This window comes from Cloeon dipterum, chromosome 1 (genome assembly GCF_949628265.1).
Source record: "Cloeon dipterum chromosome 1, ieCloDipt1.1, whole genome shotgun sequence".
NCBI classification, from domain to species: Eukaryota; Metazoa; Arthropoda; class Insecta; order Ephemeroptera; family Baetidae; genus Cloeon; species Cloeon dipterum.
The window spans coordinates 14,444,246-14,468,869 of record NC_088786.1 but is presented as its reverse complement, the minus strand read 5'-3'; the positions used below and the strand labels follow the sequence as shown (position 1 = coordinate 14,468,869).

The window sequence follows — 24,624 nt, the reverse complement described above, 5'->3', positions numbered from 1 at the left end:
TGATACAAATCCCTCAAACGCAAAACCTTTACAAAAAAATGGAAAATGTTGATATCACAATTTAGAGGCGAGTCGTTTCACAACTGCCAACGGATTTCAGCGTCAATATAGGTGATATTATAATACTTTCCACATCAATTTGTAAGTAGTTCAATACGTAATTGATTCTCTTGGGTCCTGATTGTGTTCGAGTGCGTTTTTGTAAGTTCTAATCACATTCGCAACACACTTGATACGATACAATTGGCTACCGAAATCAAGGTTTGGCAGTGATTGGTCAACAAAAATGCAACAATTACAAAGCACCTTCTTCAACAATCAACAGCGGAGCCGCGCGTGTTATGTAATCATATGGGGAGAGATGAGCGCAATCTCAACCGTAGACATGGCCAAAATATATAACTGACTTCATTCTTTAATTGATCCGAAATTCTCCGTCTTATAAGTGAATTACCAGCAATTTGAAATTAACAGCTACAAAGAAGAAATGGAAAATTGATAAACTGATGAGCAAGATTGCTGAATCCGCTACATTGATCAGCTGAAGGTGGCTTTTACCATGACCGTCGTTTTTCTGCTACAACAAATATATTGACCATGCCTTAAATTTTTATGCCAACGATTACTTTCCCTAAAAAAACTATTGCACGGCTGAACTTAGATAGGTCTCCACTCAGAGGGCGAAAAACGAGACGGCAACAAGCACTAATTAGTTAGATTAGTTACTCTGCATTCATTTGAGCTCTTATTAGGTGTGTATGTCATCATTTTGATTGGTTCAATAGTGATTACAGCGAGAGAAATAGACAGACGAAAACAATACATTTCAAGGCAGGGTTTCAAGAAAGCTTAGTGGAAACTGAGTTCAAGACTGCAAAACAATTTTAGAATGTGTTTATGTGATCAATCAAGGCAGAGATTTTATAATTGAACTCATACAAGGTGACATGGATGAAGAGAGTAAAGGCAAACCCTGCCTGAAAGCGAGTCATCAAATTCTATGCACTTCTCTGTGGAAGTACTTTAGTCTACTTCAAATCATTCCAACGCTAATCTGACCTAATCTTAATAGACTCTTACTTTCACTCGGCTCATTTCTCGCTCTTCACAGGCTTAAATCATTGCGTTGGTGACAAATATTAAAATTAAAAGTCTTGGGAACTATTCGGCTTGAGGCGTCAGATTTGCTCTTATGTTACAAGTTAATAGTTTTTAATTCCTTACTCTTGAAGCGAGCATGAAACTTTAGTGGGAAATCTATCATTAGATCCTTCGCGCGCTAAGCAAGGAAAGCAGAAAGAGATCAACGCCCCTTGGTTTTTCCTTTAGTCGCGAGCGCAATACTACAAGAGACCGATTCTGATTGCTATGTTAAACAGCTAAATCTAAACGCAACACACTCTCAGGTTCAACCAGGATGCACCTCTTCCAAACTTTAAAATTTACGAAATATATTTAAAATTTTCTTTTAAAAAAATGTTTGCTGTTATAACATGTAATTTGGTTTACGTGTCATGTCAAAAAAATTTTAGTTAAACATAAAAATTTTGATTCAAAGCCATTCGGTGGCCAATTCTAATAAATCAACTTATTTGCATTCATATTGAAATGACAAAAGTGCAGTTTGATTGCACTAGTTTTTCCCGTCGAGTCAGTCACACATTTTGGCGGTGGTTAGTATGTAAGCTCCCATTGCAGGCAGTGTGATTGCAGACATCTCAGGCCGACACGGTCTCCACCATAGACTTCTTAATGATTTCACCAAAGTTGTCGTCCAGCACTTCCTCTGCCCTGGCAGGCTGCGGCGCGCTTAGGCCCTCAGCCGCTTCATAGCTGGCCACCTGCTGCTGCTGATGATGGTTGTGGAACAGCTCCTGGCCGGCTGAGAACTCCTGGCTGTATGGTACGGACACCAACTCCGAGAACGGCTCTAGTTTGGGGGCCAGCAGTGCGTTGTGCAGGCTTGTGTACTTGGCCTCTTTTGAATCAACTACTTCCTCGTTTGTATACACAAGCTGCACGTCTGACGAATAGTGACTAGGATACTCCAGCTCCTGTAATATCAATTCATTTTAAAAACAACTGTTTTGTGTCATAACAGGGATATAAACAATAGGATATACAAACAGAGCATTCAGACAAGTAATTATGTCTAGAATTTCAGTTGCGAATTGAATGCACATTAAAAATAATAATCTATTGTTTACTGGAAAAAACTAACCTTGAATGCATTATGCTGTTGATAGTGTTGTTGATATTGGTCAAAGCCAAACTGGCCTTGCTGCTGGTGATTAAGGTGTTGATGGTGATGCTGATGATGATACTCTGGCTGGTGGTTGAAGTTGTAGCTGTCATAATCAAAGCTGAAGGACGACGACGATGATCCAAAGTATTCGGCTACATGATTCTGAAATAAAAATGACATAAATTTAGTATATATAAATATATCTATAATGAGGAAAATTTATGTGATTTGAGCTCATAAATAATATTTAAATCTGATCACTGTGAATGATTAAAGACATTTTAAGTTCCACGACTCCCTTCCATTTAAATAGTATGTATTCAAATCGCGTTTGTAAAACTAATCTAAGGGGAGTTTTCGTTTTATTATGTGAGATAAAAATGCATAATTAATAGGAGTTAAAACACCAAACAAAGTACAGCATCTTAAGGTGTTAATAGCAATAGCAAGTTCTGAAGCGTTGCCAAGTCGAAACTAAAAGAGGCTAGCAAGGAGTAGAATGTATCAGAATGGATGTCATCTTCACTGACCCAAATTGCAGAATCTGAATTCGTAAGATCAAGTGTAGTAAAAAATACCAAAGGAAAAAATTTCTTGCATAAGTTTTATTAGATCAAACCGTTAAATTGTTCCAAAAGCTGAAATTTATGACCAGGAAAAACGGATATGACGATGACGAGCATTCGACTAAACAATTTAACTTTTTACAAGAATGAATGATGAAAACAACATGAATAGCCTTATTTGAATCATTAATAAACCAAATTTTAGCTATTAAATACTTCATAAAATGATTAATTTGGGTCTATCGAAAGGATGATAACTTACTCATGCACTATACTGCTGGCATTTCTAGAAGGTAGGAGCTTTGCAAGAAGCAAAAAAATCAAGCCGTTTTCACACGACAAGTTTATCAGAGAAGCAACTGCATAGTTGACCATTGGTGATATGCCCTTGCAGTCATTCTTGTCATTAGTGTCCATCTTAATATACATGCGATTGGACAATAAGAGATCAAACGCAGCACTGACTTAAAAATCCAATGGAAAGTTAAATTTGAGAAAATTGTGATGTAAATATATAATTTTTGGAACAGCTCAATTTATGAATCATTTAAATAGGTAAAACGCAAGAATTTTGGTCTTTTAAAAGAATTCCTTTCTGCATTTTGCGAATGTTGCAAATTAATCCCACACTTTATTATTTAGACCTGGCATTAATCTGTTTGGCATTCATGAACCTTCCGCTAACTGCGCACATCATTTACTATTCAGAATTCTGCATTTTGACCTGCATATTCTACGTTTTGTTCCAGCCAAATTTGATTTTAACTACGAACATAAACAGATATTAGTACAACAGGAAATGAGTTTTTTCCGCAATTTTGCGTCAGAGTTTGCTGAACTCAATAAAGAAATGGGAAGTTTTTTCTCATCCACATTGAAAATCAATCCATGATTTTAAAGAACAAACTTGATAGTTAGAAATGAGCTATCAACCCACAATGTGTCAGTATGTGTATTTTTAGCTCAAAAGTTTTGCATGTAAAAAGTCAACTAGATTATTAATCTATTTACCTTCTGCTGGCCGCTGAGACCCTCCGGCGCGGTGAAGTTTTCCTCTTCTTGGTCGCGAAAAGAATAAAGGTCGGGCAGGGCGTCTGCACGGCCGCTTTGGTCCCCGTACATAGTAGTGCTGTAGTTGCCCGAATGCACGCACGACTCAATATTAGGCTGCAGGCTGACGTGGTGCAGGCCTGGCTTTTCGCCAGCCACTGAATGTTTGGCCAGCAGCCCCGAGGCGGACGGCAATTCGCCGCCAGAGTTCTGGCCCCAGAGGGAAACCTGCTTGCGCCGCTCCTGCTCTGCTGCCTCCTTCTTCTCCATCTCCAGCCTCATTAGCGTCTGGATAAAGTGAGTCCGCACACGCTCCAGGTTGAATTCAATGCGACCAGCGCTATTGGCACAGCCATCTCTGGTACAACTACAAGGGAAGTTCGGTCGGTCCACCTAGCATTGCAAAAATAACATGGTTATTTTTGTGCAAAGATTTGACATGTGGGTAACAAAAATGGATACAACCACATAGAAACGGAGTTAAAAATGTTTACTAAGAGATGCATGATGCATAAAATTAAACTGAATTAAACAAAATGTTTGACTGATGAGGACATTTAGTATGGCAATAACTAATAAGAAGTGCTGTATCGGTCTGTAATATAAAAAATGAACTTAGAAGGAAGGAACATGGAGAATACATACATTGTAAGTGCATGGTATACTTTTGTTATTATTAATACTTTGACTGATGATAAGGAAAAGCATAAAATTAATAATAATTATAACTTGAACACAACTTAAACAGAGATTTATTTTAACATAGTTTTTTTTTCGATTTCAGATTTTATTGAGATGGAAAAAGTGCACTAAACTTTCACTAACTTCGAAACTCATGAAACATGGAAATTTTCTAACGTGCAACTTACCTGACATTTGATTCCAGATCTAGAGCAGGTACAGGTATCAGGGTCGCAGTAGCCATCACAGTTGCACCCGCAAATCTCTCTTGATTTGCGAATAATCTTGCACAAGTCCTTTTCTTGGGAGTCTATTTTGTGGACGCCCGCAGCTCTCAACAAATTCCGCCTCTGCCTTGTTGATACAGGCTGAACAGGGCAATAAACTCATGTTAGCAATAATAGATAACTGAGAGAACAGTTGTCTCCAAAGTGAATGAACAGGACAAATGCTTTTATGTATGAAGCCAGTTTCGCAAGAGGCGCAACAAGATATTTTTGCTTTCATTTTTAAACATACAGAGGACATTTTACAAATTATCACTTTCCACCAATAATTATTATTAATAATGTATTGCTAGTTGCTATAGAGCATGATTTTATATGAGAGGGCCAACCCTCAATCTTAAAAAATGTCTCAACCACTCTCAAATTATTCATCCAGGAGTGTCTTGAAGAAAAAATTACCTGCAAGGTATAGTAGCTCGGATCTTGGTCAAGCTCGCTGTCTGACATTTCACTCGCCTCCTCCTCACTCTCCGAATCTTCGCTGGAGCTTGAGGTGACAGGCGCCACTGACTCCGAGTTGTCATCTTTATCCTTCTGCAGTCTCTGGTTGCGCAGCTGGAGCATCATTTGACGCTGGTGGCGCCGCTGTTCAGTCGCATGCTCCAACAACGAAAAGTTCTGCACATGGCTGTGCGTTGTCGCCATGCCTAAAGTGGAGCCGCCCTGCAAGAAAATAATAATTATTACTGTCTGACAATGTGTAACAAGGAACTATAATTTACAACCAAAGACATACTGTCAAGAAACACAGCACTTAACAAGGTATTTGTGCTGGCATCGATTTTTCCTGAATTTGATCTGAATTCATGGCAATTCTTTATACCTGAGAGGGAACACAAGTGAAGCCTTGCGACCGGGGGAAGTAGAAGACAGTGACTGAATGAAACGAGATGGATCTCTTCTTTTTGGCTTTTGGTGAAGTACAGCCTTCCACATCGGTCTCTTCCCTGCGCCTCTTCAAGGAACTTCTGTTTGGAGCTGCACTTGCAGGAAGTGGTTCATGTGGCGCTGCGCAGTAATCACTTGCGTTGGACGTTGAGTCTGAAAAGAGAAAATATATGCTTCAAACTGAATATGCAGACGTTTTAATTATTTAATCTAATGATAAGGAAAGGGAACATTGATCGCAATCCGTGCATGCAAATGGGGTTTATTACCATTTGAAGCTCGTCCTTCTTCATCGGGTCCGAGACCTGAGTCACTGCCATCGCTGCACCTATCCAGGGGTTCTGTTCTCTCATCCTCCTCCTCAGTGCCAACGGTTGCGTCACAGGAAGAGGAACCCTCCTCGTTAACGGCCGTATTAAGAGCAGGAGCCGTCTCAGGAGGAACCTGGGTCCTGTCCGGCTCCAAAAGAGTCTGCTCTTCTCTTTGTTCCATTTCTAAAATCAAACAGTTCAGATTTGAGAAAAATTACAAATCAAATTTAACATGTTGTGATTTAGATTTCATTAAGGTAATTAGAGACTAGGAAACGACGTCTCTTTAGTCAGATTGTTCACCTCAATTTGTTTATTCAGGTATTAGTTAAAAATTCACTTTCAACAACAATCAGAGTTCTCATTGTTAGTGACTTTCCCCTTGCTTGATTGTTGTATCCAATTGCTGTTCATTTCGTCCTGGTCCCGGCAAAATTGCGCAACTTTCAACAACCAAACGCGAATTTCCTTGTTGCAAGAAAAGGTCAACAATCAATTTGACAATGAAAATTTGGGTGTTTGTTGAACGTTGCGCAATTTTGCCGGGACCAGGACGATTTGAATGTTTGGTTGGATTAGCACAGACAAAATCCATTGGCGTATCCTGCGTTTACCATTCTTAATATCTCTTCTAATCAAATATTGTGAATGTGAGCAGGTAGACGATTATAGTCAAGGAACAAAAACGATTTTAACCAACTATTGTCTGAATTGGTAATTATTTTGCTTTCTTAGTTTTCAGAGAAATGTATCTAAAAATGTCTTTTGCCATATTTATACCCACGTCCCATTTGTTTGCAAGAAGTTTGCATTACTTTAAATCAATGTCCCTCTTCTAGTGACCTTGAGACGAGATATATGAGCAAAATATCGAAGCAAACGTTCATTCATGTACATAGTCGGACACGTAATAGGCACCCAGCCGTCTGCAACAGTGCGAATGAGCCCTTCAAAATAATCACCTGTTTCGATAAAAACGGGACTCGGCTGCACTAGTCTTGCGCAAGGTATCAGATCTCAGCTGAGCAAGCTGTAAAAGGAAACTCGAATCAATGAAACAGTCATGACGGGTCGGACGGTCGAAGGGACGAATTAATATAAAAAAAATCAGGCACGAGGGGGGCGCGAGCTAATTATTGTGTGCGAGTGTGTCGGTTCAAAAATCCGCCTTTCCAATTTAGTCGTGACCTCGATTGGAACACACCTGCGAGCCACTCTCGGGCAACAGGGACCACGAGTGTCCGGGAGTGGATGCGTAAGTTTCCCCCTGAACTGGACACGGCACACGCGAACTCAACGCAAGGGGCAAGAGGAGGGTGCAGAGTTACTGTGATATGTATAGTGGCCTGCTTTCGTTCTCTCTCACCAATTATCGAGCCACATGTCCGGCCCGAGCGGCCTGTCCGTGGGGCGTGTACGAACGGGACGGCACCTGTCTGAGACGATAGCACCTCTGGATACCGTGCCTTCCCGATTACATGTTGCTCCTACCGCATTATCAGCAACCCTTGGCGTTTCTGTCTATTAACACATACGACAAACACACACGAACAAAGTCGACGAGAGAACGACCGCGGAGCGAGGAGGGAAACAGCGACACTAGCGCTGCCCCAAAATATTCCGCAACTATCCGCCTAGCCTCGCACGCAGGCCAACCTAAATTGGACCCCTCAGAACCAAAACGAACCCCCGGAAGAGTTCACTTAGTTATTTGAATTTTATTTGGCAACTTTTTTCCAGATCTAAGCCTTCTTATTTTCCTCGCTAGACAGAAATTAAGTTTATTTCTTTGAAAACTTGGTCCATGACGTCACGTCAACTGCATTGATTCTTGTCGGAGGCCTGTGCGAACAAGGCTAGCTGCGGTCCGCGCGAGCATCACTGGCGCAAATTTTAACAGCACTGCCTGTTGGCTGGCTGGCTCCGAGTTCGAGCCTCGATCTTTAGTCAAAGTCAACGCGGAAATGTGTGTGCAGCCGCGATCAAGAGAACTCGCCGCGCATTTCACACATCATCGACTCATTGGGAACTTGACAATGAGAACACTGCTCGGAATGTTCTGCAATAAAAAAATTATTTCATCGGTACAATGTAAAATTTAAGTTCGCACAATTTAATTTTCTTAAAGGTTATAAATATATTCTGAGATCTGTAACGAACTATATGGTCTGGGTTGTTCGTCAAAGAGAAATAAAAGATGTATGACTCTACGCTTAATAGATTAATAGTCAGTCAGTTCTTGTGCAAAGAATTTGAATAGATAAGCCAAAAAATAAAATTACCCCATTAAAAAATAAAATCGAGTTTTTGTATCATATTTTGATTTTTCAGAACTTGATAGATTAATATAAAACTCTCATTGTCAGTAACATGGTCTATTAATTTTAAGTCGGTGAAAATCGTATTTTGTTCTTAATTGACTAGACTTATTTTTCTAATCTGATTTTACTTTTTTAGATTCAAAGTGATTTTATTGCGGATATGCGGATCAGCAGAGCAACTACGCTCCACACCTCCCCACATTCAGAACACAACAGATAAAAATACATAACATTTTTTTTATAACAGAGGGAAAAAAGAAAATCAGTAAGTTCAGTATTTGGCAAGAAAAATTTGCCTCACTTTTTGTTTGAGTGCACTTTACTTCGTGTCAGTTGTGTTAATTGGAAATTATTAAGCTGATAAAGAACAACATGAAAGTATGTGTGGGCACTACTTTGTAACAAATAATAGCCTTCTCCAATCCTTAAGTTGCTTGTATATTTTTATCTTATATCTTTATGTTAAAACATAAGTATGACATGTTCAACTTTTCCTGCTTAGGATGGTTATCTTCAAACGAAAATAAAATTAATATAATTGGTTCTATTTTCTAGAACAAAATATAACACACACGCCACGCAGGAATATAATCAAGTTTAAAATATCGAATGGCTCAGCTCTGCGCGAATTAATTCGGGGTGGATTAGCTAGCTGTTAGTGGAATTCGATTATGAAAGAATCAAATAACACGCTCTCGCACTTTACATAGTGGCTGTCCCCTCAGCAGTGTTAATAGATAAATTATGTGTTAAACACATAATTTCAAGTTTTATCATGACATATATTTATGAAAATAAAGAAATTACTCATTTTATGACACAGACGGTGCAAATCTAGCTTTCTATTAAAGAAGCCATAATCTGCCATGCTTTTTGATTCCATTTAAAAGGAAAAATACTATTTTTTTAAGCCCTTCAAAATTTTCTCGCTTTTGAGAGAATTGCCATGTCAATATTGTTTACTGTAGATAAATAGTTAAATTGATTTTTTCCAATATCTCAACAGGCATCTTGTTTTACTTTTGGTGTCGTTTGTAAATGTGTGCTAAAACCTTTTTATTTAGGAAAATACTTTCGAAAAACCCACGTCTTGTGAGTTAAATTCACTTAATGGCCATTCTTGAAAGAAATATTAATTTGATAAATTGTATATTTATGCAAAACATAATTAATTTAATTATATAATAATGTTTCGATAATTATAACTTTTCAGGCGTTTTCCGCGCTTTTAAATTTGAACGCCAGCGTGTTGGCCAACCAAGGTTATACAAATCTTGAGCTCCTTAAAACATATCGAGATCACAGAAATTTCTACTTTCTTTATGTAAAGAGAGCGAACGAGTGAGCGAGAGAGAGGGTAGACCGAATTCTGTGAATGGAATTAGCTCGCGTGAGCGTCGTGCGTCATTCGCGCACCGATCGGGCGGGCGTAAAGCTAAAGCAGAGATGATGACGCGCCTGAGGCACGAGGGCTGTTCTTGGCCGCGGAACTGAGACAAAGAGAGAGCAAGACAGCGGCGTCGCCAGTCCAATGGGCACCGCATTGAGTGAGGGCAGTTGGCGAAAAGCGCGTTTTCAATCTGCGAGCAGCAGGCGCCGCGCTATGATCGACTGATGCGGCTCTCGCTCTCTGGCTCGCCCGCCGACCGACGTACTATAGAGTGTATTGATTATTACGCTGCCGACGGGGCCTCGTAACTCTCTTCCATATACAACACGCTCTCTGGGTGTGTATACGTATATTGGAACATGAGAGCAGCTTTCGCTGTGCCCGCCGCTGCACGTCACTCGACGTACAAATCAAATCGTCTGGCTAGACCCGTCGACGGTGAAACGCTTGTTATCTAAATTAGTAATAAAAGCGATTGCGCTGTCAAACGACTTTGAACAACTACTATTCTATGAAACAGTTTTTCCTGATTAAATATGGTGCGAAATTTGAATGAAAGGTAGTCTGCAACCCTTAAGAACTAAAAAAATGCTTAAACATAATATTATGATTTCTAGCTAAAAAGTTAATCTAAAAGTTGCTGTGAATATTATTGTTGGCATGATACTGTTTGCAAAAAGAGTAGCTTACTGGAGATAGAACCTTAGCAACGAATGAGAGTGCCAAGGTTAATAAAGTTCAAGGGAGCCTTTAAATAAAAATAACAATATTCTGACCTCAAGATTTATAGTGGATTGTAATTGCTACAATTTAGTAAAAGTAATGCGACTCTATTAAATTAATGATGGTTATGCAATCCATCTGACAAAAAAGTTGTAATGTTCATAGAATGATCCTGAGTGCAAAATGATGAACTCATTGGTTGGTTTAATTTGTCACAGAGTGGCATGCTTAGTCTTTGGGTAGACAGTTGATATGGTAGAGGAGCTGGTCTTCCTTGGTCATATCAACAGGGGCGCCAGACATAGGATCACGGCCACCAGCAGCTTTAGGAAAGGCGATAACATCACGGATGCTTGGAGCACCACAGGCGACGGCAATCAGTCTATCAATTCCTGATCCAACAAATGAAGTACTGATTAAAAGTAATTATTTAACATTGGCATTATCTTGTTCTATAGTGCGTTGCTAATCAGATAAATTTAAAATTATTTTCAATGCAATATTGAAAAAATAGTTACAAAACTAAAAAAATCGCTTCTAAACATTTTGTAAAGCGTTCAGTAAAGCAGTGTTATTGGGACTCAGTGATCTCATGGCCCATGTTATGTGCTGAGCAGAGGTTTGAAAAAAAAATCAGAATTTTTTTATTATTTGTAATATTTTTAACATACCAAACGCGATTCCAGCATGGGGCGGGCATCCGCTGTCAAAGGCCTCCAGCATGTGATGCAAAGAATGTGGCTTGATTTTCAGAAGTTCCCCGAGCACGCGGCGCTGTATGCTAGAATTATGGATCCGTACAGAGCCACCAGCAATTTCCCATCCATCAAGCACCAAATCGTAGTGCTGACCTCTAACCTTTTGGAACAAGCAATATCATTTATAACGATGTTGAAGATGAAAACATTTTATAAAGTACATTAAACACTATAGACATATAACTCACCTTCAGAGGGTCAGTGAATAAAAGGTGGGCGTCTTCAGGGTGAGGCTGTGTGAAAGGATGGTGCGTTGGTTTCAAGGTGTCAGGTTCCTCTCCAGATTCAAAAAGTGGGAAGTCGACAATCCACAAGAAATTTGGTCCTTGGCATCGGACTGCGACACCTGTGGCTTTTTCCAGTTCGTCAGCGGCGATAACACGCAGGCGGCCCAGCAACGACAGCTGAAATAGTATTTCTTTTGTAAATCATACACAGTTGAAGGATAAATGATGCACAAAGCGGCCGTTTGCAATGAATTATTTACGACATAATATGGTCATTTTAAATAAACTTACAGCTTCAAACTTGGGTCCTGCCGCGATCAAAATTACGTCACCAGGGTTGCTGAGGGGACCAAGTTTTGACCTGATTGCATTGGCGACTTGTTCGTTTTCTCCCAAATTTGGCCAGCTAGAGCAATCAGGGACTTGAAATCCTTTCAGCCAAAGTGGAATGGAGAACAACTGCAGTTGATCCTTCACAAGCTTTGCTAAAGAACTTTTGCTTGGCCACGCATTCTGAAAATTTGCAGTTAGTTGGAAATTACTTCAGGTTAAAACTATCCGACCTGTCCTTTTGGAACAACTATTGCAGCAAGTGTGCCATCTTTCGCAGTCAAAATAGATCTCAAGGTGGGGGAGCATGAATCCACAATTAGTTTAATAACCTCAAAAATGTTTTTTATCTGAAACATTTACTCGTTTTAATTTAAGTATATCGAAAATATATTATAGATTTGCTTTAATATTGGCAGTACCTTCATATCAAATCTAGTGTCTGGTTTATCTGTGCCGTAATCATTTAAAACGTTGTCATATTTGAGAACAGGGAACCTGTGAGCTGGCAAGTCTGGCTGGACAGTCAAGCGCCAACATTGGCTAATGAGATCCTCCGCCAAATCCATAACCCCTTGTTGATTTGTGAATGAAAGCTCTATGTCCAACTGAAACATCAGTTAAAATAAAATCTATAGAAACGAATTTCACTTCAACCTTGTGGGTCTAAGCATAGTGAGACAAACTGTATAATTTAATTTTCAAGAACATAAATTTTCAAGTTTGCAGCAAATATTGTTTGTAATGTTTTTGTTTACAATTTAATTTGAGATCCATAAAAAGAGAAACAACTTAAGGGGAAGAAAAACAGGGGGTAAAATGCATGAGAGCAAATATGTGTCAGAGTAGAGCAGGCCGCATTGGCTTGCGCCACGTGTATCTAGCTACCATGGAAACAAAGGAAACAAGGCGGGTGTGCTTGCTTTGTGATCAGTCGCTATTGAAATCCCTCGATTTTTAGCATAAATTTTGAACGAAAACAATGGCTGAAAAGTGGAAGCAAAATGCTGACTCATTGGTGGAGTATGATATACCTATGCTGGTAAATATTTACCAAATTCTAATGAGTTCTAAAGAAAAGTCACAAGCTCTCATTTAACTAATTTAGAAAAAAAATGTTTTTCAAATTAGCATTAATATTTCAAAATTAAATCCTATCCAACGTAATTTATTTCCAAGTTAGCAGTCATGCGTACAAAATCTCATTCAGTTAAAAGGAAATGCAGCGGAGCTAGAGGAAGCAGCAGGATCAGATGCAGAAATTTTGCACTCAATTTTACCTCCAAGGCAATGGGAGCAAGATGGCCAGATTTGGATCCAAAAGGTAATTCTAATTGAAATTATGAAAAAGGCTTAATTTTTTAGAATTTGCATACCTCTTTTCGAAACCTCTGAGAAAATAAAATTTTTGCAAATAATATTGTTGATAGAAAGTGAAGCATTTTTTCAATTCTTATATCTTACTGCCCAATCCCAATTAAGCAACATATATATATACATTTAGTAAACTAATATTTTGGGTTGCAATATTACATAAACTGTAGCGTAATCAAACATCTCTTGAATTTTATTAACATAGGTTTCTCCAAATCCAGCGACGCGAGAAAAAGTTCAAAATTTAGCTGAAGAATTTGATATGAGGTTGAGCCAGCGCCACGCGCGAGAAACTGGAATTTGCCCTGTTCGACGTGAGTTGTATTCGCAAATATTCGGTACCTATAATTTCATCTCGACAGAAAAATTGATTAATTTTTAATCGCGTCAAGACGAATTGATTCGGCAGTCGACGCTTAACTGCAGCGAGGCTGGCCTGCTCCTGGCCCGCGTTCGAAATGAGCTGCAAATGACTCTCAGCACCTACGAGCACTTGTACGAAAGTGCCATAGCATTTGGAATAAGAAAGTCACTGCAGTCGGTGCAGGGTCAGGAGGACCTGGAGGAGACGGTGTACAAGCTGAAGGGACAGATTAACAGTCTTCAGCAGGAGCTAACTGAGGAGAAAGCTAGGAATGAAAGGGCACAACAACGGCTCAGGGAAAAGCATGACGCGGAGGAGAAAAAGCACAGAGAAGAGGTTCTCTCCTACAAAAAGGCCAACCAACAGCTCAAGGTGGCTATACTCTAATATTTAATATTATCTTTGCTAAAAGGGTTATTAAATTTTCAGACTCAACTCGAGGCAATCATTGCACCAAAGAAATGATCAGAGAGGAGTGTATAAAAATAATCATTCCTTTTGTGCCACAAAATGTTTTGATAGTTAAATGAAAGATATAAAAATTAGTACTAACCTGTGTGAACTCCAACTGTCTGTCTGGCCTTGCTGACTCATCCCGATAACACCTTGCTACCTGCAAACCAAGATGTGTCTTAATGTTACCTTTTTCTTAAAACTCGTTCACTCACCTGGAAGTAGCGGTCAATGCCACCAACCATCAGTAACTGCTTAAACTGCTGCGGGCTCTGAACCAGAGTGTAGCACTTGCCAGGCATACGTGACGGTACAATAAACTCCTGGGCACCCTTCAGAGTAAAATACAAATTTCAATAGAAAATATAAATCTTCTTTATCATTGAATATTACCCCAGGAGTTCTTTTGAAAAGTGTAGGCGTTTCCACTTCAACAAATCCACACTTTTCACCAAGGAATTTCCTCATTTCAGAAAGAATTGTCGATCTAAACCTAAGCCGAGACTGCATTTCTGGAAATCGTAGATCCATATATCGGTAGGTCATTCGATTCAGTTCTGTAATCTAATTTACATTCAGATCAAGTAGCTATATGTTCAGATGAAAATTCCTACCTTGACCTGTTCTCTGACAGTAATGGGCAGCTCACTTTTCGCTTTGCTCAAAAGCTCAAAATCTTCGACCTCAACTTCAATATCACCTGTAGGCATATTCTGAACGCAACAAATAAATATTTGGAAATTTGGTAATTAACACCAACATACTGGATTCTGCTGTCCTTCTGGTCGGCACAATACTGTTCCTTGGACTTGTATCACAGATTCAAGGGAAATGTTTTCTATGTCCCACTCTGGCTTAACTTTCTGAAATAACAGTCTTCTGTCAGTTTAACATTGGCGGATTTTGGTCGAATGAGTTACTTCTTCTGAGAATATGAGCTGAACACTGCCGTAACTGTCCCTCAACACCATAAATTTCGCCTTGACTCGGTGGAACTGGACCCAGCCAGAAAGAGTCACTTGCTGGCCTAAATGCGTCTTCCGCAACTCGCCGCAGTTGTGAGTACGGTGGAAAACATACAAATTCGTGACCTTTGGATCCAACGGTTTGACTGCCCCAGCTGAAATATTTTATGGCCCAGTTGCAATTTGATTTTTTATTAAAAAAAATCTTGATTCTTTTAAAACAGCAATTATTACTAATATTTCAATTTAATTAGAATAATAGAGTTAATTTCTGGAATATTTTACCAAAATATTTTGGAGGAGGAACCTCAAACTGTCCTCTTTCTCTCTTCTTCTGGTCAACATTTTTTGAATCTGATTTCACTGCTGCCTGAGTACATAGATTGAAGTTAAATCATTAACAATATTTTAAATAAGGATTTTTCTGCTGTAATTTTTACCTCAGTGCCGGCACACCTAGCTGGATTTCTGAATCCAATGACAGTCGTTGTTCCTCGATCTCTAGCGAATCGGGAAAATCCTCTTCTCAGTAGCATCTTCCCTGTTTAGTCCTTAGTCCTATCCACTGAAAAAAAATAACTAACAAAGGAAACAGGGTTAATTAAAACTTTAAACTGACAACAACATAGATCAGCTGGGCAGCGAGTGCGGGCCATGTGAGACGTGAGACACCAGGCACAGGTTGAATCGAGCAAGGGAAGAGTTGTTGAGTTTCTTTAGTTATCGGATCTGCCGCAGTGGCAGCAATGCTCACAGTCCAAATTGTAATTATGCAACCTGCGTGACTGATGTAACGCGCGGGTTGCATTGCAGTTGCAACCCCAACCTGGAGTGACTATTTTATGTTGGCTTTTTTATATTTTAACAAGCAATTGATAAGACAGGGTTAAAACAGAAGATATCAGAATCCAAAATGCCGGGGCCTGTCTTACTCACGATTTTACAGCTCGGTTATTATCAAGCAAATAAGGCCAGACGCATTTCTTGAATGTTAGGAATTTTGTCTGCAGCTCAATCGGTATATTAAAGGAAACGTCTGGCGCCTGGAATACCTTGCATGCCTTAAACAGTTCTTCATTTGTTCAATAGATCGTAAGCTGTTTCTCAAATGGTTCGTGGATGATAAAATTGCAATTATTATTTCGTTTGTACGAAAAAAAGAAATTATTTTAATTTTAAAAGCTAAAAATATTAAGATTGCGGTTAGTTGTGATCAATTTCACAAAATTGAACGTCGAGAAAACTAGTAAAAATTAATATGGTGATAAAGGCTAGACGTTAACATAAGTGATCACTTTTCTACGGGTCCAATTGTTGGCCCATGCTATGTATGATCTGTTTTCCAGAGATCGTCGCAGCTTGAAAGCGGTTTCGTCCGTGGAAGGCGAGGTGGCCTAGGATAGCAGCTAGCTAGACGAACTGTGATGATTCACACCATCACGAATCACGACTCTGGAAAACAAAGGTATCTTTAAATCTACTAGTAAGATAAAGAAATTTTTGGAATTGAGGATGTGGCATTCGTGCCACATCCCCGCAAATAATATCAATAATAGCCCTACTATCCCCTCCATGATTAATTATAATAATCGTCCAAAACAGAGGTTATGTGTGTTTTATAGTAACCCCTGACCAACCAAATCAACGTGCGCAAATTTTAATCTTCGACAAAAAGCGTTAAAATTGATTTTGTAATAACTGGACTTCATTGATAATTTGATATTTTATATAATTAACGTTGAGGTCAAGTAGAGCAATCTTTGTCAGTGAGTTGGATAATTATGATCCAATGAACTTTTTGGTATGAAAAGTAACTTTTCTGCTTCCTCTATATTTATTTATTTTCCTTTTTAATTAAAAATAATTATTTGATATGAGATATATTAATTATGTATGTTAAATTTTCAGTTTCAGTTTAGGGATCGGTTAGAAGCTCATAAAATAAAACAACTCATGTGTATAAAAATTTATTACATTTATAGCTCACTCCACAATGTACTCAAATTAAAGTGAGTATACATCTGAATCGTAATTTAGAGAGACAAAATGTTTACATCCGACGAAACAATTTGATTTTCCGAGAATATGCGTGGATTCATGTTTAAGTGTGTTAGTGTGACATATAAAATATACAGTATAGTCGCGTCGCTTAATATCTTACCGCTACCAACTAAACACCACTAAATACAAGATAATATTTTCTTTGGTTGCAGTACAGAGTTGACTAAAGAACTATACTCATCAAAGGTGGAGGAGCAACGGAAAGTGTGAAAAATTTAGACCAAATGATTTTCTTACGCGCAATACGTACGATTCGTGAATAATTTAGCTCAATTAATTATACACAACAGTTGATATAATTAAGGCAGAGAGAGCATTTTATACCAGAGAGAGTGTGTGTGAGTGTTGCGTGTGTTTTGTGCTTGTTATTTTTTCTGGCGACACTGCAGACTGTCATTTTCCACAGTCATTCAGATCCGACAGCACGTATATAGAGTGACACACATTCATGTTTTCGCTGTTGCATTTTAATTATTTTTATTATTACCTCCTTATCGACACACGTTGTTTTAAATCGATCTGCACTGTTTAAAAGCGACCACGAGCCGCGGCATGTTCTAGCTGCCCAGGTCACACAATTCGATTTTATACAGCTCTTTGCTCTTCACAAGAGAGATAGAAGCATACCTTGCTGTTTTATTACTTTTGTTCCAGAGAGATAGGTAGTGATATGCTTTCAGAAAATTGCTCTGGTTTGTTCGCGGAAATCAATCGCTGCCGAGAGAGAAAACAGTTTATATTTCAATATTGCTTGCCCTCCAGAAACTTTTCTAATTCGCAGATCGAATTCAGGGTAAACATTCAGCTAGTCCGAATGAAGGAAAATCGTAACCGGCTGCAATTGGATACGTTTTTTTCTCCCCTGACGATTTTAAACTCAACATTATTGCTCGTCCGCCGTGAAAATCGTGGTCCCACAACTAGCGATTTTGACTCCACATTAACTTAAAACATCATGCTGGACAAAACTTGTTTTGCAAGGCGGAAATCGAAGTTGAAAGAATTGAGCTAAATGAAAATAAATTGATCTTTGACACAAATTTAATGCAATCGGCTAGTCAAATTTTGAGCTCAGCAGAAATTCAAACAAAAAAGGTATTAAAGTGTGAAATTTCACAGAATGGTTTAAATTTTTATATTTTAGAGTTTCAAACTCAATTAGCTCAACGAGAATTCCGCCATTTAAAATAGGCACGTGCTAAGATTAACACGTGCGAAACGAGGAGTTTTAATTTGATCGATCACGCTATTTGGAGAAAAATTCCCAAAGTACTTTGCTCATCCCAATTGCAGCGTTAGTTTTAACGGAAATTTCCGAGGCGTGCATATTTTGTTTAATTTTCGCTCACTTATTCCACCAAAATGATATGTGATTCAAAAGCACAAAATGCGTACATTGAATTTGCTCTCGACGCACGGCAGATGCACTCACACATTTTTGCTACTTAACATCAAACGCTTCAACACATTTATAATCTCTCTTTTTTGCATATTTACACACAATGCAGACAACCAATAAGATTTTAATTCTCGCCAACACAATATCATACAATATAGGTGATATACAATATGATTTGATTATACAGATCGAGAGTGTTGTCGTATATTTATATTTATCTTCCCGAACCGATATTCGCAGCTCTCTCGCGCAATTTTGACTACAACTCCAAATTAAGCTTTGTTTAACTTTTTTATTTTCAAATCGTTTTCGCCAATCTTTGTACCTACTAATTCAGTCCATTATCAGAGAGTATTTTTTAAATGTACTTTTTATAGTTAGTATGATAACCCTTTCAAATCCGTGTGTCAACTCTTTTGCGTCTTCTAAACAAAAGTCGAAGAGCAACACGCATACTTTACTTAGCCGGTACAGACATTTAAATGATTTTCAATTCAGTTACAAACTACGTGTCTGACAAAAGCACTCTCCTAATCAACTAAATGACCGTTCTCCGCACTTCTCATCAAAAGGACGTTTTGAATTATTGTACAAAGTCGCTGCTAAAGTACGTGAAACTCATTGTTTTCAAGTTACTAGAAATTTAGCACACTCGATCGTCGCATTTTCTTACACATGCATTGTGAGTGAGGGCCCAAAGCTGTATTTTTTTTTACTTACAAAAAAGTGAGTTAATTTTATGCTTTTGTACTAGAACGGAAACAATAAATCAGCACATTAAAAAAGCGCCAGTTTACCTTTCTCATTAGGCCAATAAGTCATGCGCGTCGAAAAAACTGAACAGTAACAGTAAATAGGTGAGCTCAATGCGAACTCCGCATATCTTCCAATTTCTCGGACTTCCACCAAGCTCGAATTGACTGTAGTTATACATATTCTGACACGAGAGGGAACCTCGAACTAAATTCGAAATTCTCCCATGCACCACAAACTCAACATTGCCAGACATCAAAATAAACGGCGAGTGTACAGCTCTTTTTCTAAATTTATACACAGAGTGCGTGTTTAAAAGTGGATAAGAATGAAATTCAACAAACTTTCTCTGTCCGGTCTGAAAATGCAGCTACTTCTTCAAATCCCTCAAATTCATGACTCTCGTTCAAGTATTTTTACGTGTGTGTTTGTGAATGTGTCTTTGTGTGTTTGTTTAGCAAGTTGTATAAGCTCCTGAGCTAACTATACTTTTGTTAATGATAACATAGCCAACGACGTGTTTATGTGAGTGTGAGTGTGTGTCTATGAACAGTTCGTATGAAGGCGTGAGTGTGAGATCAAGTGAGCTACTCGCAGTGCTCTATGTTGCGTCCAGAAGCTGCCCCGTGCACGAGCGGAACGTGGAAGTCCCCGTCCAGCGTGAAGTCAGACACGCATCCAACGAAGCCTGGCCACGAATGACTCGCTGGTAACCGAGACGGATCTTCAACACCACCTGCAAAGAGTTAAAGGGTTAATTTTGATTTTGAAATCATGCAAAAATCGCAATCAAGTAATCTTTTTTCTGGCGAAAAATACCAAAAACAAAATTGGATTTTGCGATTTTAAAATTATGTTTTTAATAAAGGGCTTATTTAAACGTTTAATTCATTCATACCAATATAAAGTCCTGTGTCTGTGTTGAGCTGCCTTAGTCGTCCTGGCGACCTCTGCGTCACCATCGGCCCATTGTCAACGATCAAGGTGCCCTCTTGGTCATTTCTGCGAGCATTAAAATAAAATTAGCCACAATTCTCGCAAGTATAGCAACAAAGCTCAAACCTAATTGCTTTGGCTCTGTGCCAGAGGCCGTCGTCCACCCTTGAGTAGTTATAGACGAGCAGCACCTCTCCGCTGCCCAAGTTGTAACGTAACTCGAGCATTCCCGCCCTGACTCCAAGGGCTAGACTGTCCCCACCACCCGTCTCGCTGCGTCGACCTGACCACAGCAACAGTCCCCCGGACGAACGCGTCCTGAACCTGATGTTGATGTTCTGTTTGTTGCTAACAATCCTGAAGAGCAAAAACTCTTTAAGTTTATTGCAAAAATAATATTAATTTCATATTTTTTATCATCTTCATTTTGAGATATTCAAGCAAATTACCCAAAAATTAAATAATTATATGTTATCAAATTCTGGAAATGATCAATTTTAGTTTGAATATATTTATTTTACCTTTTAATAGTCTCCTGGTCGGTGAAATGCAAGTACGAGTGCCCAGTGAACTGTGGAATTGGCTCGTTAGGGATGGCTTCTAAAGTCAACTCCTCGATTTTCGAGGCCGGTGTGCCACAATGGACGTCTCTAAACCCTTTTGGACATTCACAGTAGAAGTATTCGTGGTCCGGGATGCAGTGTCCGCCATTAGAACACGGCCTGGTGGAACAAGGGTGGGCGCAGTTCACTACGTTCATGCCCGACAGCGCTGAGGCAAGCAGCCGCATCGGCTTCGAATTGATTTCCAACTGAAAATGGCAGAGTATAAATAAATAAATAGAGAGAGGAACAGATTTTATCTCGCTAGTAAAATTCTCAAAGGACTGCTATGCTGTCTCCAAGAGATTTGCTTGAAACGTTAGACAAATAAAGACAGACGACGTTTGCGAGTATTCAAACGCAAGAAAAAAAGCTTGCACTGATTCTGACACATTGCTCTGAAATTCACGCAGCAATTGGCTTGTTGGTTTGCGCAGTTTTTCAATGTGCTACTTTTTTCCTTTCAAGTCATTGGAAATTGTTGCTGTTTTATTGTGTTTTTTTTTTCAAAGGGAGAGCTTCACTCTTAACATTTTAGCCCTTTTGACGAGAAGAACCAGCCACCCTCACACACCCACGCACACTCAATAAATATGCAAACCTTTTGAATGCAGCCGACAAAGGAGGAGCGAGCCTTGGCTTTGGGCGAAACAATCTCGAGACTGGGCACGCCGCCGAGGTAGAGGCTCTGCGCCAGCATCAGTTGAGTGAACGCCCCAGGGGACGAGGCGTGACTTGGCGGTTGCGTGTCTAATTGCAGCCAGGCGGAGCGGCCGGTCCTCGAGACCAGCACCTCGTGCCACGAGTGAAGACTAACCACGGTCCTGCTCCTAAAGCCAACACAAAGCAAAATAATCTCAAGAGCTGTAGCTAATTTAATGTGGTTCTAAAAGATGCGTCATTAATATAGAATATAATAAGAGTTTTATCAAATTATTTTCTGTACTAACCTGACTGTTGCTGGTCCTGTGCCCAGGTCGAATGTGAATTCCAGGTGACCACCGACAATGGCTAGCGAGGCGAAATCACCAACGCCGTCAGCTCGTCCACCGTTGTACAGCAGAAGGCCGTCTGGTGAGTCGGGCTTAAAGACCAGCCTGATTTCGAGCCAAGAAAGGGCACTGTTTCCCAAGCCCTCATAGCGCAGGAAGCTCGAGCCGTTGAACGATGGCACCTGAATCGTTGGAAATAAAAACTTGTTATATCTTTCTGGTAGTTAGATTATAATACATATTTATGTATGCTGTAATCTTAATATTAAATTTTGATTTTGATAAAAAAATATCAATAAAGTGTATCACCGATTTAAAATTAAGTTTGAAAGAGATAGGCATAACTTTAAAATAGTTTAAGTATTTGTATGACATTGGGAAAAATCTGTTAAATTAGCGCCAGATGTGGTTAAAATTAAAATTCTTCAGCATGAAAAGCCAACTAAATCAATTTCACCTAGTACCATGATCTCATTCTTAGCTTACTCTCATCAATGATGTGAGACTTTAACGTCTCTGATATTATCTTGCGGCAAACTCGTGAGCAAACAAATTGTTTAAAACATGAAGATGTTCGCGCAGTCTGCTCGCGACGGGTTCATGATTTCGCCAAGCAAATTTTGCGCCGTGATAATCCATCTTTGCCGGGCACTTAACTTTTTCGATTACTGAGAGCGCCATAGTCTTTTATGCAATATGAAAACAAAACCCACCCTGTTCTCCTCGCTTTTTCGAAACAAAAGAAACCGCAACTTGCTGTGAGAGTAGCACAAAGATAAAGCCCGAACTTCTTATGTGAGCAGCGAATACAAAAGTCTGATCCGTCTGCAAAAGTGTTTCTCCAGAATTATTCTTCAGTCGCCCTCTCTTTCTCTGCTTCTTTCGCCGATACGAGACGCGCGCCTTTTTTGTTCTGAACAGCCAGACTGTTTTGTCTTTTTGTTGCAGCTAATTCTGACTATACACTCGGGGCGTAAACCACTTTATCGCGAACTTGCAAGATTAAACTAAAAAGCCTTCTGCTCAGCCCAGATCTCCTCGATATGGTGTGAAACTCGGTGGGAACTGAAAGGAAGTTATCAGCTTTTATTGACATCATACAAATTTAAAAAATATACGCAGTACTAAAATCAATATCGGAGCGCTGGAGAACATCCGTCACCATATTTGGATTTTTAAGCTCGTGGCTAATGTGGTTCAATTGTAAATCTTTTGATTAAAAACAATAAAATAAATTTATATAGTTTTTCCGTAACTATTTTAAATTCATTCGCTATAGAAAATATTATTATTTCCTTAAATATGGAAATAGGTGAATATTAATTTCAACCGAGACAGTATTGGCTCTCGGGACTATATGCAAAGTAATTATGATTTCAGTTTGAAATGTTTTTTTTATCGACAAAAACAATTAATAGCCAAACTAGGTTTTATCTCATTTATTATTTTTTTTTGCGTTACAACGTACAATTTTTTTTGAACGAGAAATTGCGTGGTAAAAATGACGTCATACCTGCAACTCGAGTCGCTGCTCGCAGTAGGTGCCTGTGTATCCGAGCGGACACAAGCATGATGCGTCGACGGCCGTGGCACCCATTGACGACGCTGCGATTACTTCACCTGTCGACACGCATTTCCCGCCGTGTTGGCAAACTAGCCGACTGCAAGCGTCTGAGCTGCATTCCTCTGTATCAATAAAAATACGAAACTAGATTAAACATGAAATCTTATAGACAAAATGGATAGTGTCCTAATCTTCGGAGTTTAATTCCAAACACATAACAACGATACTTGATCACCAAGAATAAAATATATGAGATAAACGTTACAGGTAAAACATGCAAATTTCCTTTAAAAATAAAATAAAGAGCTAAATTTTGTTTTGTTATTTTGTTCGTCGTTGTTTTTATTGTGGTTAAAACAATCTGATGCTGCAGCTTGGAATTAGCTGAAAAGTTCAAACTTGTGTAATGGGCGTAGCATAGCATAAGACCCATAGCCAGCCAATTGGCCATTCAAACACTTTTCTTTCAATCTCTCTTTTATTCGTTATCAGAAACATAATGAAATTGTTGTTTCTTGGAAAAACATTTCGGAGTCAAGAAAATCGTTCCAGGAATGTGTCAGTTCAACGATCATTGTATTTTATTAATAAATACATGGATTCCGTTCTCAAATGGTTTAATTTATTTCATTTTCTCGTCTTAATTGACCTATTCAACTCGGTCTTAATCATTTAGTCCAATTACCTGGATGATTATGCAAAGTTATTCAAATTGAAATTAGGGTGGGTAGAGAATCTCAGAGCCAATTTGCTCGTCGGCTGGTTATTTTGCGCGAAGCAGCGAGTGGAAACGAGCGGAATTAGCCCGTGGAAAAACTCTTGCGATTCGGCCGAGTGCTGGTGCAGAGGCTTCATTAGAAGAATAAGGGCGGCAAAGAGGGAGGAAGGCTGCCAGGCGGTTCCCAAAGGGTTAAAATTTGTGATTGTGAGGCGGTGGTCGGCCATACAATGCGTACGCGCGCCAGCTCCCGGCGTTAATTACTCGGGCCACTTGAGGACACAAAACGAGAATGTGCGGTGCGACGAATTAAAATACACACAGCAACAGCATCTCCGTTTGCGCCTTTGCCTTCATTGCCTTTGCTGACTAACAATTGAAAGCAACCGTAATACCGGTACAGAAGGGATTTTTTTCCCTTAAGGAATTACTATTTCCAATTCACCACTATAGGATGCGAACAACGAGGTGCTAGATCCTACAAACTGTAGGTTTTACTAATTGTAGATTTGTTTTTCGTTCACATTCTATGTATTTATTAATGATAATTAGGCTTAAATGGATGAAAAATTTTGCTCTGGATTCTTTAGTGATTGTAGAAGAACTTGTCTAGGCGATGAGAGCAAAATTATCACGAACCTGTTTGTGCTAACTCTAGTAATAATA

At 39.1% G+C, this 24,624-nt stretch overlaps 4 protein-coding genes across 5 annotated transcripts in view; 1 reads left to right on the top strand and 3 right to left on the bottom strand.

Moving 5' to 3' along the window:
* Positions 1 to 204: 204 nt before the first annotated feature.
* Positions 205 to 7,590, bottom strand: Axud1 (AXIN1 up-regulated 1). 2 transcript variants are annotated; one of them, XM_065483788.1, is made up of 9 exons: positions 7,395 to 7,590; positions 6,991 to 7,058; positions 5,987 to 6,211; positions 5,653 to 5,870; positions 5,229 to 5,492; positions 4,731 to 4,910; positions 3,823 to 4,254; positions 2,222 to 2,407; positions 205 to 2,054 (listed from the first exon to the last, which is right to left on the bottom strand). In XM_065483788.1, exons 3-9 carry the CDS (start codon positions 6,207 to 6,209, stop codon positions 1,719 to 1,721), a joined length of 1,839 nt encoding a protein of 612 aa, XP_065339860.1. In that variant the 5' UTR covers positions 6,210 to 6,211; positions 6,991 to 7,058; positions 7,395 to 7,590; the 3' UTR covers positions 205 to 1,718. The 2 variants fall into 2 exon arrangements, with proteins under 2 accessions (XP_065339860.1, XP_065339869.1); XM_065483797.1 differs by lacking the exon at positions 6,991 to 7,058.
* Positions 7,591 to 10,508: 2,918 nt separating this feature from the next.
* AspRS-m (aspartyl-tRNA synthetase, mitochondrial) lies at positions 10,509 to 15,647 on the bottom strand. Its single transcript, XM_065496932.1, has 15 exons — positions 15,553 to 15,647; positions 15,374 to 15,498; positions 15,219 to 15,303; positions 14,889 to 15,088; positions 14,733 to 14,831; positions 14,583 to 14,681; positions 14,362 to 14,532; positions 14,184 to 14,300; positions 14,069 to 14,128; positions 12,200 to 12,385; positions 12,011 to 12,127; positions 11,739 to 11,960; positions 11,409 to 11,624; positions 11,134 to 11,320; positions 10,509 to 10,854 (listed from the first exon to the last, which is right to left on the bottom strand). The coding sequence occupies exons 2-15, from the start codon at positions 15,467 to 15,469 to the stop codon at positions 10,691 to 10,693; spliced, it is 2,019 nt and encodes a 672-aa protein (XP_065353004.1). The 5' UTR covers positions 15,470 to 15,498; positions 15,553 to 15,647; the 3' UTR covers positions 10,509 to 10,690.
* Positions 12,618 to 13,995, top strand: Dnali1 (Putative inner dynein arm light chain, axonemal Dnali1). The gene is made up of 5 exons (XM_065476586.1): positions 12,618 to 12,870; positions 12,964 to 13,101; positions 13,357 to 13,489; positions 13,544 to 13,887; positions 13,945 to 13,995. The coding sequence occupies exons 1-5, from the start codon at positions 12,760 to 12,762 to the stop codon at positions 13,978 to 13,980; spliced, it is 762 nt and encodes a 253-aa protein (XP_065332658.1). The 5' UTR covers positions 12,618 to 12,759; the 3' UTR covers positions 13,981 to 13,995.
* Positions 15,648 to 16,887: 1,240 nt separating the features above from the next.
* The window catches only part of LOC135936973 (pikachurin-like), a 97,115-nt gene continuing 89,378 nt past the window's right edge, over positions 16,888 to 24,624 (bottom strand). The window contains exons 7-13 of the mRNA XM_065480001.1: positions 23,190 to 23,362; positions 21,635 to 21,858; positions 21,286 to 21,514; positions 20,604 to 20,893; positions 20,209 to 20,439; positions 20,045 to 20,148; positions 16,888 to 19,882 (exon numbers count right to left, since the gene is read on the bottom strand). Of these exons, the coding sequence (XP_065336073.1) occupies positions 19,734 to 19,882; positions 20,045 to 20,148; positions 20,209 to 20,439; positions 20,604 to 20,893; positions 21,286 to 21,514; positions 21,635 to 21,858; positions 23,190 to 23,362 (1,400 nt within the window). The 3' untranslated portion in view covers positions 16,888 to 19,733. The remainder of the gene's footprint in view (positions 19,883 to 20,044; positions 20,149 to 20,208; positions 20,440 to 20,603; positions 20,894 to 21,285; positions 21,515 to 21,634; positions 21,859 to 23,189; positions 23,363 to 24,624) is intronic.

Excerpts from the sequence above, each read along its gene's own strand:
- Axud1 (XM_065483788.1), bottom strand. The coding sequence starts at position 6,209 with ATGGAACAAAGAGAAGAGCAGACTCTTTTGGAGCCGGACAGGACCCAG. Across the intron at positions 5,871-5,986 it reads AGAAGGACGAGCTTCAAATG|ACTCAACGTCCAACGCAAGT; the intron begins GTAATAAACCCC and ends TTCTCTTTTCAG. Across the intron at positions 4,911-5,228 it reads CGAGCTACTATACCTTGCAG|CCTGTATCAACAAGGCAGAG; the intron begins GTAATTTTTTCT and ends TGCCCTGTTCAG.
- Dnali1 (XM_065476586.1), top strand. The coding sequence starts at position 12,760 with ATGGCTGAAAAGTGGAAGCAAAATGCTGACTCATTGGTGGAGTATGAT. Across the intron at positions 12,871-12,963 it reads AAGAAAAGTCACAAGCTCTC|TCATGCGTACAAAATCTCAT; the intron begins ATTTAACTAATT and ends CCAAGTTAGCAG. Across the intron at positions 13,490-13,543 it reads GTTGTATTCGCAAATATTCG|ACGAATTGATTCGGCAGTCG; the intron begins GTACCTATAATT and ends AATCGCGTCAAG.
- AspRS-m (XM_065496932.1), bottom strand. The coding sequence starts at position 15,469 with ATGCTACTGAGAAGAGGATTTTCCCGATTCGCTAGAGATCGAGGAACA. Across the intron at positions 15,304-15,373 it reads CTAGGTGTGCCGGCACTGAG|GCAGCAGTGAAATCAGATTC; the intron begins GTAAAAATTACA and ends CTATGTACTCAG. Across the intron at positions 14,129-14,183 it reads GCATTGACCGCTACTTCCAG|GTAGCAAGGTGTTATCGGGA; the intron begins GTGAGTGAACGA and ends CTTGGTTTGCAG.